We start from the raw sequence: 13,620 nt of genomic DNA, 5'->3' as shown, positions 1-13,620 counted from the left end.
AGCTGTCACCTCCATTAGGAGAGTAAGTGAACTACAGGCTCTTTCTGTACTAGACCCCTTCGTAACAGTTCACAAAGATAAGGTGGTTCTACGCACACACCCAAGGTTTGCACCTAAATTCATCTCGCAATTTCATGTAAACCAAACTATAGAACTACCAACGTTCTTTCAAAACCCTTCCAGCTCGGGAGAAAAAAGTCTGCATACACTAGATGTACGCAGAGCTGTCATGTTCTACATGGAAAGAACCAGACCACTGAGAAAGACTAATCAGTTCTTTGTCTCGGTGGCAGCAGGAAGAGAAGGAGATGCGGTCTCAAAATCCACTATATCTAGATGGATTGTTCAATGCATCACTCTCTGTTACACTCTTGCTAAGAGAGAACTACCCTTCAAGCCAAGAGCACATTCCACTCGAGGCACGGGGGCTTCCATAGCATTCATTGCAAATGTTCCCCTTGAATCCATCTGCAAAGCGGCAACCTGGAGTTCTGTCCACACCTTTACAAAACACTACTGTCTAGATGCACACTCTAGATCTGATTCCCAGGTGGGTCAGGCAGTATTAAGACATCTTTTTTCTACTGTTCCTTCTCATAACCCACTGCCAACTCCGGGTACTGCTCTCTAGTCTATGCACAGCATGTGATTCTAAGCAGATTAACAAACATCAGAAGACAATGCATTACTTACCGTAAAAGCATTTCTGATGGTTGTATCTGCTTAGATTCACATGCGCCCACCCTTCCTCCCCGCTCGGATGGAAGGAACATAGACATCCTTTTATATATATTTCTCTCTTTTCTGTACTCACTCACGGCTAAAAGGCTCCCTCAGGGCAGAAAAATACAAACAGAGGGACCTCGACGCGTGAGGGATTGTGGGTACAACGCACGTCACTATAGGGATAGTGTTACAGACACGCCTTGTCGACGTCCCCTTTTCGACTACGAAAAACAAAATGCAATACTCCGCAGTGACCACTGGATGTCGGACCTATGCACAGCATGTGAATCTAAGCAGATACAACCATCAGAAATGCTTTTACGGTAAGTAATGCATTGTCATATTTTTGTAACTTTTGTAACTAATGCTTTTTGTAACATGTTTAAGAGTATGCGCCCGGTTGTCCCTGGGCCTGGTTTTTTGCGCTTTATAAATAAAATAAAATCAATGCCTCGCATACCCAATTTCCCATTCCCAATGTTTCCACCCGCAACACTTTCCGTTACCCAATACCTTTCCCCATCTTCTATCCATTCCCAAATTTCTTCCAGTCCCCAATTCTTCCCGATCCTCAAATCTGTCAATTACTCCATTCTTTCCCAATTCCAACTGCTTTCCATTCCCCCATTCGTTCTGTTCTCAATGATCCCTTCCGTTGCCCCTAATTCTTTCTCTTCCCCAGGTTTGCAACCCGTGGGAGCAGGACCAAAGAGGGTGCCCAGGAGCGCTAGCCGCCTTAAATAGGCAGCCCTTTGGCCCTGCCTCCCCTCCCGTCGCCCCCTAATGACGTGTCTCCCATATATGGCCCGGGGCAGCTGGGTTCAGAGGCCCCCTGCCGCCTCCCTTGGTGGGCATCCCTGCTAAGGTTGGTACCTGCCGAGAAGCCGTTTTCAACGGCGCTGGCACCTATCATTTCTGAAAATTCTCAAACGGAACCGGGCAAGTAAACCTGTGTGCATTGTCCAGAACCATGGCAATACAATACAGTACCTTGTCTTCCGTTCTATTTATTCTCAGACTTAAACAACTAGAGACAGGAAAAGTCTACCTCTAAAGACGTTTGCGCCAAAAGGTTAAGCTTTAAATTATTTTGACTTCCAAAAACATGGAATTGTTCCTCTACTGAAAAGTGAACTGCGGCACTGAGTAGTGGTGTGCAGAATCCATGTATGCAGGGAAAATTGTTGAAGCTTGTTCATAGGACTAAGAACACGGCGCTCCCAATGACATGGGCTGCTGTGGAACTCTGCATGTTCTCACGCTTTCAACCGTGCTTCTTTTTCCTCCTCAACCTAAAAGGCTGAAGACAAGTTGATCAACCCCCAAGACTAAGGATCTTGCGTCCTTTGCATGCCATAGTCCCAGTAGACGTTGATGAAACGAGGCCTAAAAGCACCTCAAATGTAATATCGTTTCTCTTGTCCCTGTTGGACGGACTATGTAGTGTCCTCTCCTTTCTTTTGTCCTTCAAGCCATTTACGCACTGGTCACAAAATTGGCACCCCAGTTAGCAGCCGCCACCAAACCCTTTCCATGCCCACGTTTGATGTGCACTGATGGACCATGCAAGCACCCTGTACTGTTTTGGAGAACCTCGACCTCCGTGGTCTGTATGGCAGCTTTCACCATTATTGAATAGGCACCCTAAATTTATCAGGTGTCTAGAGCCCATGCTACACAAGGAAACGCTCCATTTGCGGATCAAAGGTTATCGACCAAAGAAACCGGGGGACCAACACCTTCATATTAACTATTGGGGGCCCTTGATTCCGTACCTCCATGCAGCCCCTCACTTCATTGTAATGTGTGTAATGTAGCCCTCTTGCTGGTATTTTACTAATACAGGTTTTGTTCTAATGGCTGTTAAACCTAGTGAAGTTAATGGGACCGACACAGGCAGGGCTATAAGTGGGGGAAGAAATCGAGGGGGGGGCTCATGGCGGGCGTGGCTTGAGGGATGGGCGTGGCCTAAAAACGTACACAAACTGTAGTAAGGTATGCAAACAAATATATAAATGCATGTAAGCATTTATATATTTGTATGCATACCTTACTATGGTTTGTGTAGCATGCAAGACATATTTGATAAATATAGAAATATGTAACATAGTTCTATGTGTATAAAAGAAGGCTTGGAAAGTACACAAACCATAGTAAGGTGGGCACACAAATATATACATTTTTTTTTTATGTATATACCTTACGGTTTACGTACTTTTCAAGCCATCTTTTGTAAACATTTGTATGTTTATAAAAGATGGCTTGAAAACTACACAATTCAATCCATCTTTTATTAAGCTTTGCCAACGGACAAAGACGCCTCAGAATTGTGTACTTTTCAAGCCATCTTTTATAAACCTCAAACTATTTCAAGGAATCCCCAGGATTGCCGAGGGTTACGGCGACCTGGGGAAACAAAGGCACAGTAACTGCCTCTGGTGGCCCCTCGCGTGAGGGTTCACCAGAGGAATTTACAGTGACTGATAAAAGTGCCAGCCAGTCACATATCACTGTGGCTGGCTGGCCCTTCTGTCAGCTTTCCTGATTTAATGCAGGCGCATCTCCCGTTGCAGGTGCGGGGGGATGTGTCCCGGCAACGTTATGATGGTACCAGGGGCAGTGCCCTGGCTCAGCCCCACTTTTTGGAGAGTGCAGGGGCCTGGCCCCGGCCCACTTCAAGCACTTGACACATGGTTTTCCCCAAGTTCGTTACAATACTAGAAAACTCAAGTGGGAAGCCTGTGTATATGTGTGTTCTGAAGTGCGCCTAAATCATTGCTGAAACAAATTGAGCTAAAACATATATGGTGACTCGGGGTGTAGGGAACCTGGCCCGGCCCACATCTCGATGAGTATTACTTTTCTGAACTGCTCATATTGGGACCCAATGACCAAACCTGTACCTGGACACCTTGTTTTGAAGTGAATACTAACAGTTGGATGCATGTTCTTTTCTTTTTTGCAGTACTTCATTTTGCTTCTCTGCATATTCCTGCTGGAGATCCTTGCGGGAATCCTGGCGTACATCTATTACCAACAGGTAATGGCTGGGCAGGAGGTGGGCGGAGGGTGTGGTTCAATGAGTGCGCATCTGTCTGTTGTTGTGGCTACATTTCCGTGATTGTCCACCCACGTATCTACTCATGTATGCTTTTCCACCATTAGCCAAGGACGCTAGAACTCCCCCCTCCAAAGGAGACGTTTTAAGTTTCACCTCCGCTGATTTGAGAAAGTCCCTTTTAAATGCTCAAATGTAGTCTCCTTCCACGGTAGCTTGTGGCTGCATGCACAGGTCACCTCGGAAAGAGCAGCTTAATAGTACTTCAATGATAGTACTTCAATGATCGCTTAAAGTGAAGAAATGTATTCTGGAATTTCCAGGTTAGACCATTTCAAAAATAGAGAACCTCTTTTAGTAAATTGTGGTAACTATGATGGGGTCGGAGGGGGAAGTGGCTTTTACAATGAAAGCTTGGGTTAAGGGTGGTTTAGCCTGTAAAAACAGGATTTGCAAAACCGGTGAGGCTTAGCGCCTCCAAAGACTCAGACTTTGGGCCTGATTCACAGAGCGTTTTCCTATAGGATTGCACCATTATAAAACAATTCTGTCAATCAGGCCCTTAGTGTCTTAATCATGTCCACGCTAGGAGCAAAGAGAAGTTACATGTTTAAAAAGCAGATCTTATTCATTGCTTGCTCCAAAAAAAAAACCATGAAATAATCCTAAATTGGGAAAGCTAAATTATGTTTGCATCCGGCTGGTGATTTACTGACACTTCCAAGCCAATCCGCAAGCTCCAAAGGTGCACTTTACCTTATGGTGTTGCCCGCCATCTGAGCCTCCTCCGAAGCGGGAGGCTCTCCTATTTCCTCCTTGGATGAAAGCATTTCCGCACCAGTTTCCCCCTTCGTGCTTCACCATTTCACCCTCCCCCACCCACTCACAAAACCATTCCATCCCAGGTCCCACTTAACTGCAGCCTCCTAGCCTTTCCGCTGCTCTCCGCCCCACCCACAGTCCCGCCCTTTTGCAGTATTCGCCTTTGTGGAAAGGGAGAAGTGACTATGTGTAGTTAACTCCTCCCTGCGTCCATGGTAGCCATTTTGTTTTGTTGTTTTTTGAAAGTTAAGAACTGCAAACGCACCGTTTCTCAAATTTAAAATCAAAAAAGCTATTGGCACCATGGCAATCATGCCAGGTTGCGAACGGCTATAAACACACTGGCGATAAGTCTCGCATTAAGGCCCACCCACCTCGGGGCTTAATAATTTTTCTGTGACCACCTAAGCACTTAAGTATAGAGGTGTGCTGGTTACTTCCTTGCCTGCACTGTCACTGAATCATTGTAGCCATTGCAGCCTTGCTTTTTGTTATTGTTACCTCTCTACTGTCACTTAGATGGCAAGTTCAGTGATTAGTTGTAACCCCAGGAAGCCACTTCCTGATTGGCCCTTGCGGTTCTGTACAGGGGCCAAAGGTTTTCTGGGTGTTTCACAAAGAAGAGAAATAGATGTTTCGTGGTTTCTTTAAATAATGCTTTTCTTCCTCCCAAGAGGAGTCCTATGCTTATACTCAAATGTTTAGTCATTGGGGTCCAGATCCTCTTATGCAGGCCCATACAACACCTGATTTATTTATGGGAGAATTGCGTTGCTAAACAGTACAGAGAGTGAAAGTGAGCTCTCTTCACAGGATTGGTTCTTGTGCAACCTGGAAGCGATCTGCAGTGGCAGGCTGTTAAGGATTTCAAAGGCACAGTACAGTGCAGACAGGACTCTTTCTACTGGCCGGGGATGCAGCGCGCAATAAAACACTTTTTTATTTGATTTATTACTAATTCAGTTTGGGAAGGCACCCAACCAGTCTCACCCCCCGCCCCCCTCCCCCTTACAAATACCCTGGGTCGCAATAGACCATGAACCCAGGCCAGTGTGTGATAAGTTAAAATTAAAATTATTTAGTTTTAATTATGGATAAGAATCAAACACATTCAATATAGGGCAGCAATCACCAGTGTGGTGATAATTACACTGTAAATTGAAAGAATACACTTAGTTTGACTTTGTTACATAAGATGTACAACGCCCAATTGAATAAAGGCAAGATTACTTTTCGGGTGGAATTTCCTGATCGCACAACAGTTTGTTTCCCCCTGCAACACTCCCTCAAACCCCTGTTAACGCAATTTTGTGTGGGTTGAAAGGAGTAGTGGAGTCAAGTATGCTAGGCATCAAACAGAATGAAAATCCGACCTCCCCCTCCAAATGGGAGGCAAAATCGATTTGAAAATCCTTGAAATTGAGCAAAATAGCACTCGGAATGACTAAATCTCGGTTTTACATGTGCGGTTGAATGAGTAAGGCAAAAATGAGTATGGCAGTATCAAAGAAGTCAGAAAACGAGCAAACTACAAGGTAATGCACTAACAATAGGCATACAGTTCAGAAAATCAACTTTGGAAGTTAAAACACTGAAGCAAAATAACTCCTGTAGAAATTGCAATTGATTCATTCACAGGTTTAAAATGGTGAAACGGTTTGGAATTTGGGCTAGACGGGCAACATCGGAATTCGGTTTTGATGCTACAGTACCAAGACACCTCACAGGGATGATCTGAGAGTGAAAGGGTAACTCAGAATGAATGACAGTATGGGATTCTTAAAGGGGAAGGAAAATCGGTTTTGAAATGCAAGCAATTGAAATCTGGAAAATCGGTTTGAAAAGGAAAATGACAAGTTTCATTAAGACTATATTTTAGTGGCTAGAAAAGGGAACGCAGCCGTGAAAAGGGTTAAGCTGCCGTTTTAACCTCCTCACATCATGTCTCTTTATGTGGGAATTAATTAATGTATTCCAAAGGACCTATACAATGGACTAAAAGGATTGGAAAGAATGGTTTTAACACATGGAGATTAAGGGTCAAGATACACAGAGGATTTTGACAATTTGAAGAATTTTCCTAGGGTAATTATAGGATTTCTATGGGATTGGACCTACTACAAGGTAACAAAGCAAGGGATGCTGTTTGTGGTTACTCCGGAAGGGAAATACTCACAATAAGCACTTGAATGGGGTACCTTGGACAGCGAACTGGGTTTCTGGATAGCGAGGCAAGATCTGGTCACTGCGCAGCGGGCTCTCCTAGAAGGGACAGCTGGGACTAGTCTAGTCACTGGATAGCGAGGTGCATCAGCTGGGCTCTCCTGGAAAGGGACAGCTGGGCCTAGTCTGGGATTTTTGTAGGGTTTTAATTCAGGATCAGAGGTTTAGCCTCCTGGGTAAGATCAGCTACCTCTGGCCTGGCTTCTGGAATCTGGAGTTTTGCTGGGTGAATGTGGAATATCTGGATCTCTGGACGTTGAGTTATGAATGCTGGATTTTCTTGAATGTCTTGAATGTCTGTCTTTCTGGAATCTGTGTGTCTGGAATCTGTCCCGTCTGTCTGAATGTCTCCCCCCTTTATAGGCCGGATGACATCACAGTATTTTTACTATGTGGGCCGAACTCAGCTAGACATACCTCTAAATCTGATAGGTCAGCCTATGACTCATTTTTAGGGGGTGTTTTTTCTGATGTACCTTTGTTTCACCAAAATACCCGTTACACTGATGAAAATTATATCAACAGATCACATATTTTACCAAGAATATACCGTTCAAATCTCAAAACGGTGCAATGCACCTAACATTCTACAATTGTATATATGTATACATATTATCATAGGGCGTGTTTTCATTAATTCTCAAAGCTGTACCATGTAAGCTTTCCCCAGAAATGCCATTTTCCTGGCGTTTGCGTCCCCAACATGCTAGGAAAACCTACAACATCTTATTTTAATGGCGCAAACATGACATTTAAACGGTCATAATTTCACAATATGCCTTTTGATCACTGAAATAAATGGCATTATCTGAACAGTCTCTGAAATCAAAAGGCTGGCTTTGTTTTCCAAATATGGGCAATCCTTCCAATCCCCAGCCAAAGGTCAGGCTCTGGTCAACTTATCCCAGTGGTTGCCATGGATTTGCCTTTGAAGTTAGCCTGTTCCAGCTGAGGAAGTGTCCGAGGATTTGACACCTCTGTGCCAGGGCAGTCCATTGTCTCATGCTGGAGCAGTGCTGCTTCGTCTGACGAGGGTGCTAGATTCTACACATTGGCCCCTTTCATGTGCCAAAGGCGGCAGGTCCACTTGCAGAAAGTGATTCTGTTCCTAGGGGAGGCAGGGCCCTTTGAAGCCAAGGCCTGCCAAACCTGTTCTGCTGGCCTCACAGTACTTTTATTTATTTGTTTTCCTTTCTTTAACCAGAAAGCAAGTATCATGTATACATTTTAAAGCAAACCCCCATCACATTTATCTGCAAGCACAGGCCTTAGTTTAACATTTCACTTTTTAAAAGGCATTTCCTTGTTTGTCAAAAGCACCCTTTTACACATGGGTTAGTTCTTCTTGGATGTCACTTTCACAAATGTGGATTTTTACTTGCATCTATATTCTGAATATGATTTATAATACACAGAAATCTGTCCAACACAAGGGCTCTCTGAAACTGACATCAAGCAAAAGGAGAGAGCTTTTTCTGAAGGGTTGGGACTGTTATATTGTTGCAAACGTAAAGCGTTTGCCATGCGGCTGGAGTGAATGTCTCTGCTATTTTACAGATTTGACTTGACACATCATGCCTTTCAGGGTGGACTGCCCTCCTTTGCTGATGTATGGTCTGAAGATAACTGGACATAAAAGTGTCTTACAGCAACCAACTGTGTCATGTTGAAAAATGGAAATGGCATCAGTGCAAAGCCACTTTCCACCGCAGAACATTTACTTTTCTTTGGTTGGAAGTTTTGAAGCTGCCAGTGTAGCAGCGCTGCACTGGGCTGCTTTTGAAATCTTCATTTGGATGCAAATGGAGAAAATAACTTGCAGCAATTTACGGGGTGTTCAATGCTTCATCTCGCCTCATATGTGCCTGGTAAAGACAGTGCAGCCATTATTTTGGTGACTGCAAAACGCAGTTTTGAGGCGTCAATCGTGCTCAACGGAGCCAGCGCAGCCATTCTTCTTGTACTGCTGAAATGCAGTTTGGTGATGTTGGGGAGTTCTGCTATGCAGGTAAATGTTCCCCACACTGTCCTTTCTGGCCTGGTTAGTGAAAGGGCAGTACCTACGTGAGACAACAAAAACGGAAGGAGACCAAACGTCCAAAATTCTACACTGTCACTGGCTGTCGTTTCAATTTGTCTCCATTCATCCTCCCTCACAGCTAGGAAGTACAGCGCTAACGGACACAGAACTCTGGTGGCTCATAGGTTTGGCAAACCCCATATTTCTTGGCTTGCTATAATCGTAACTGTTAAAGCTGCTGCCTTTGGACAGGGTACTAAGTTGCACCTTACTCTAGTATACATCAGATACTGGCATGGGAGTGGGGCATCACTAACAAGCAGCAACACCTTTTGTGTGTGACCAACACCAACATCTGGTCTCTTTAGTATGGGGCACTAGGCGTAAACTGGTAAATGACTTCAGTGAATCCATGCATCTCATCTTTGCTTATCCACTGAAGAACAGTTAGTTGATGCAGGGCATATCGGTCTGACTGATTTATCTAGTAATCTTATCTGTTCTACTTCGAGCACTTAGTAACAACCCATTCACAGCCTTATTTTAGCAATGTCTGGTCTACTATGACTGGGAGACCTTCCAGTCGCAGCCAATTTAAAGTAAGTACGGTATCACATTAATACATTCACAATGCATGAACATTAGTGGCATAACCTGTATGTCCGAGGCATGGTCTTGGGGGCACGGGGAACATTGTAGGCCCTTTCATTTATTCTTAAAACTTAGCACAACAAACCCTAGCATCTTGAGAGTTAGAATCCCTGCTTATTTATGGGAAACTAGAGCTCCCATAATTCCTCCCACATCACATTGACAACACTACTGAGCCAAGGAAGATGAAGAATGAGGCCAGAAACATGACCTCTCCTGACTTGCAATGTCTCTGTCCCTTTAATGATGCCAGGCACGTTATCCTAACGATGCACACCTGCCAATTATTAACACTCTTTCAGGATAAAAGGTGGTGCACACAGGAACACTCTGAGCGAGGCTAGTTACGAGAAGGTGTAGCTCTTTTGGGGCTGAGGCGGTTCAGGCTGTGGAAGTTGGAAGGCTAAGGGGCTGATCAGCAGTCGCGAAGAACGAGAGAGAGAGAGAGAGAGAGAGTAAGGTGAGAATCCCCCACTTTCTGGAAGCCGTAAGCATTCCAAGACTGACACCGAGTGAGCGGAAGAGAGAAATCTCCAAGGTACTTCAAAGCAGCCTGGCCCTCCCAAGAGAACGAGAGTTGAGGAGGGGCAGAGGAGGCATTGGTAACAGCCTTGACTGCTGCATGAAAGTCATTGATGACTGAAGACCAATTGACGCGACCGGTGCGTTTTCAAAGGCAACAAAAGCCTGGTTTGTGTTAAAAGGAAAAGTAACTGTAGCCCAAAAGTTGAAGGTTGCGCGTGTGCCGATAAAACACAGAATGGAAAGGACAATTGCTGAATTGTGAAAGGAAAGTATACAAAGTAACAGAGTGGTCCTTCGAGGCGGAATCACACATTCAAATGCTTCTGTAAAATGTTCTGAGTTGAAATGTATTAAACAGTAACCAAACGCAAGAAAGTAACCGCAATCCCAAACAAAAGTTGAAGGAGTGAAAAGCAAAGTATATGAATTTTGAATATGCCAAGAGGGCAAAGTATATGAACTTTGAAAGAGGCCAAAGGGGGAACAAAGTAAAAAGAATAAAACTACAAATACCAAGAAGTTTTGGTGTTGCACATGAACTTTGAACGATGCCAAGAGGTCAACGTAAAGAGAATAAGAAACTACAAATACCAAGAAGCATTGGTATTGCATATGAACTTTGAAAGAGGCCAAAGGGAAGAAGATGAGAAACTACAAGTACCAAAAGGCATTGGTGTTGCGAGATGAGGAAGATTGGTGATGGTTTAATTGTTTAAAGAGCAGTCGAAGTGGTCATGCAGAGGTCTACGAAAAATCCTTGCAGTTTCGAAAGTCTTCGACAGTGAAAAGACAAAACGTGGGGAAGGGAACCCTCACAAAGAGAAAGGCCGGCTCGAGCCCGGGGAGGGAAGCCTGTGCTGAACTGTGACAAGGTGAATGTGAAAAGTGTGAAGGAAAGTGGGGAAGGGAATCCCCACAAATAGAACGACAGGCCCGATCCCAGCAGTGGGAAGCCTGTGCTGCACTGTGAAAAGGTGAATGTGAAAAGAGAGGCAGACTTGTGCCCGGTGGAGGGAAACCTGTGTTGAATTGTGGCAAAGTAAAAGTCAGAGTATAACTGAGTATTTATGACAAGGCGGACGACGCCAAAGGAATTGATTGGACTGCCAAACTATTGAAGCCCAAACCTGAACTGTTAATTGTACAACTAAGCTAAAGTGTGCAAGACTGAGAGAATTGTGCCATCCACCTATACTTTTTAAGAAACTCTCGAAACCCTGTGCTGCTGAACATGGGGAAGGGAGTTACCTAAACCATTCTGACATTTCTTTTGATGCACTATTTTTCCTTTTTGTATTCCCTTAACACTGTTTGTATACCTGTTGCTCTGCCCAGAAAAGTCTGTTTTATAAGGAATTCACAGAAAGGCCTGACATTGAACGCAAGTGGAGCAAACCTATCTTAAAATGAAAAGAAACGTTTTTGAAGACTAGACACAGACAAAGCGATTGGGGCCGATGCAGGGAGTGTCGATGCAGGGAGTGTCGCAGTCTGAGAAACCTTTGCACTTCTGCTGTCTGCACATGTTCAATGTGAGCAAAGCTTGCTCTGCTGCCATCTGTGTGTGATTGAAGCTTGCACTGCCAATGCTGGATCTGTTCAATATTCTGCTTGGGAACAAGTTTTATTTTCTTTCTGGGATTGTTCTCGCACTTAATTTGTATGTGTTGATTTCTCAAGACGAGCATAGCGTATGTTCATACTACAAACCCAAACGCGGCTTTACTCTAGGAATGGCATACCCCGTTTGGATTTGCCAATGCTTCTTTAACTGGATAGTGCCCATCAAGTACTTGCATCCCCTTTGCTGTGGCTTGGGACAGTTTGTTTGCTGGTGTCTGTGTGGGGATACCCTCGTTGAGATTTTTGTGAGGATATTTGGGTGTGGCCTGGTCTGTAAATGCTAGGTTGACTAATAGGGTCTGGAGGTGGGTGGTATTGCACTAGGTGCCTGGAGGGATCAAGACAATTGAGGGAAATATTGGACTTATGTATTGCACTTCAGCCCTATATTATGTAGATGGGGTTGTCCGGGAGAAGGGTAGGGGTACTAGGCTCGAGCTGCTCTGATGCTGCTTCCTCGCGCCATGTATGTGCGGTGGGAGGGTGCCTAGAGGTTTGGGCATAAGTTAAGCCCCTGGACCCCCTAATACACCCTTGGATTCTGCATCCCACTGTTTTGCCTCTCTGTGCTGTTCTTTTTGCCCCGGTTTTGTAGCTTTGCCTGTCTTCTCTGCAGCTTTGTGCGTAACACTGGTTCTTTGCTGTCTCTGTTTTAATGCTGCAGTGCTCCCCCATGTGTGCGCAGGTAAACGTGCATCTTCTTTCCTGTTGTGCTGAATCTGCTGCATGCTTTCACAACTCTCAACTTGCCTTGTGTTTGGCATCCCCCTCCTTTTGGATCCTGTTCTCCAACTGCTGAATGAGTCAGAATCCTTGCAGAAACTTCAGTGGGATCACCCTCCACACATCAGGTCCCATCTATTGGCTTAAGTGGGATCATCCTTTGGCTTAAGTGGTGGTATCCCACAAAGTATCACCCTTGTCCCGCTCTGCATACTCGACAGGTTGAGATCTGTGTGTAACTTTGTGTGTTGGGAGTCGTTGCTTCGACATGAATGTAGTTAGTGCATGAAGACATCTCTCCCTACCCTTAACTCCCCAGAAACCTTCTCCCCACCTTTATGTGCTGCATATTCCCACTTCCCCTCTGCCACTCAAATTTACTGTCATGCACTGCTTGGGTTGTCTGAGAAAAGCGGCCTGCATTCAGGGTCCTGTTTCTGCTGTGCATGGTGCTGCATAAGGTCCGAGTTGGAGGCATCTGTTTTCTGCTTCTGCCGAGGTTGTTGAGTGTTGGAGGGGAAGCCCACGTCTGCTAAAGAAAGGTAGCAAAGGTTGGAATCCATGTCAACACCTTAGAGACCATCTGAGCATGACGTTGGCTGAGACGCAGTAGAGGAGGATCTATGCCCTTTCACACAGAGGTCAATGTAAAGGATCTCTGAATGGCAAAGGCTGGCTTGTCTTTTCGTTAACTGATTTTATTTCGAGGTAGTATCAGTCTTTGCTCCGATGGAGTTTCTCCTACAGGAGTGTTTCTGTTGGCAAGTCCTGTTTATCAACTAGTGTGTGTGTGTGTCCTTTTGGCTGTCATTCTCCGTTATTCGTATCTGTTACTGTGCTTCTGAACTGGTGGAAGGGTTCTCATTCTTCACTTGACTGTGTATCTTTGCTAACTGCTTTGCTTCTCTCCTAGTGGCTCCATCTCTGCTGGCTACCATCTTTCTCTGCCAGTCGTCGTGCTTTTATCTGTCAGCTGGGAGCACGCTCTCTTGTGTCGGCTGGGAGCGCGCCCCCGTTGTGCCAGCAGATTATCAAAGCTGAATCGTGAACAATCTGTCATGGTGTCTCCCTCATTTCAACATCTTTTCACAGCTGAATACGGAACTCAAGCAGAACCTGAGGGACACTATGACCATGAAGTACAAGCAGCCGGATCAGGAGAAGGTGACCAGTGCCGTGGACAAGCTACAGCAGGAGGTAAGAACCGCTCCGTAGAGGATGTGGTGTGCTTGTGCATGACCTGCTGCCG

General features: G+C 45.0%; 1 protein-coding gene across 1 annotated transcript in view; it reads left to right on the top strand.

Moving 5' to 3' along the window:
* CD151 (CD151 molecule (Raph blood group)) overlaps nucleotides 1–13,620 on the top strand; it is a 194,507-nt gene that overhangs the window by 141,534 nt on the left and 39,353 nt on the right. The window contains exons 4-5 of the mRNA XM_069624019.1: nucleotides 3,692–3,766; nucleotides 13,464–13,568. Of these exons, the coding sequence (XP_069480120.1) occupies nucleotides 3,692–3,766; nucleotides 13,464–13,568 (180 nt within the window). The remainder of the gene's footprint in view (nucleotides 1–3,691; nucleotides 3,767–13,463; nucleotides 13,569–13,620) is intronic.

Source organism: Ambystoma mexicanum, chromosome 11, assembly GCF_040938575.1.
Source record: "Ambystoma mexicanum isolate Mex_15411 chromosome 11, UKY_AmexF1_1, whole genome shotgun sequence".
In the NCBI taxonomy this organism is placed as follows: domain Eukaryota; kingdom Metazoa; phylum Chordata; class Amphibia; order Caudata; family Ambystomatidae; genus Ambystoma; species Ambystoma mexicanum.
The sequence above is the reverse complement of the archived record's forward strand: the minus strand, read 5'-3'. Positions and strand labels throughout refer to the sequence as shown.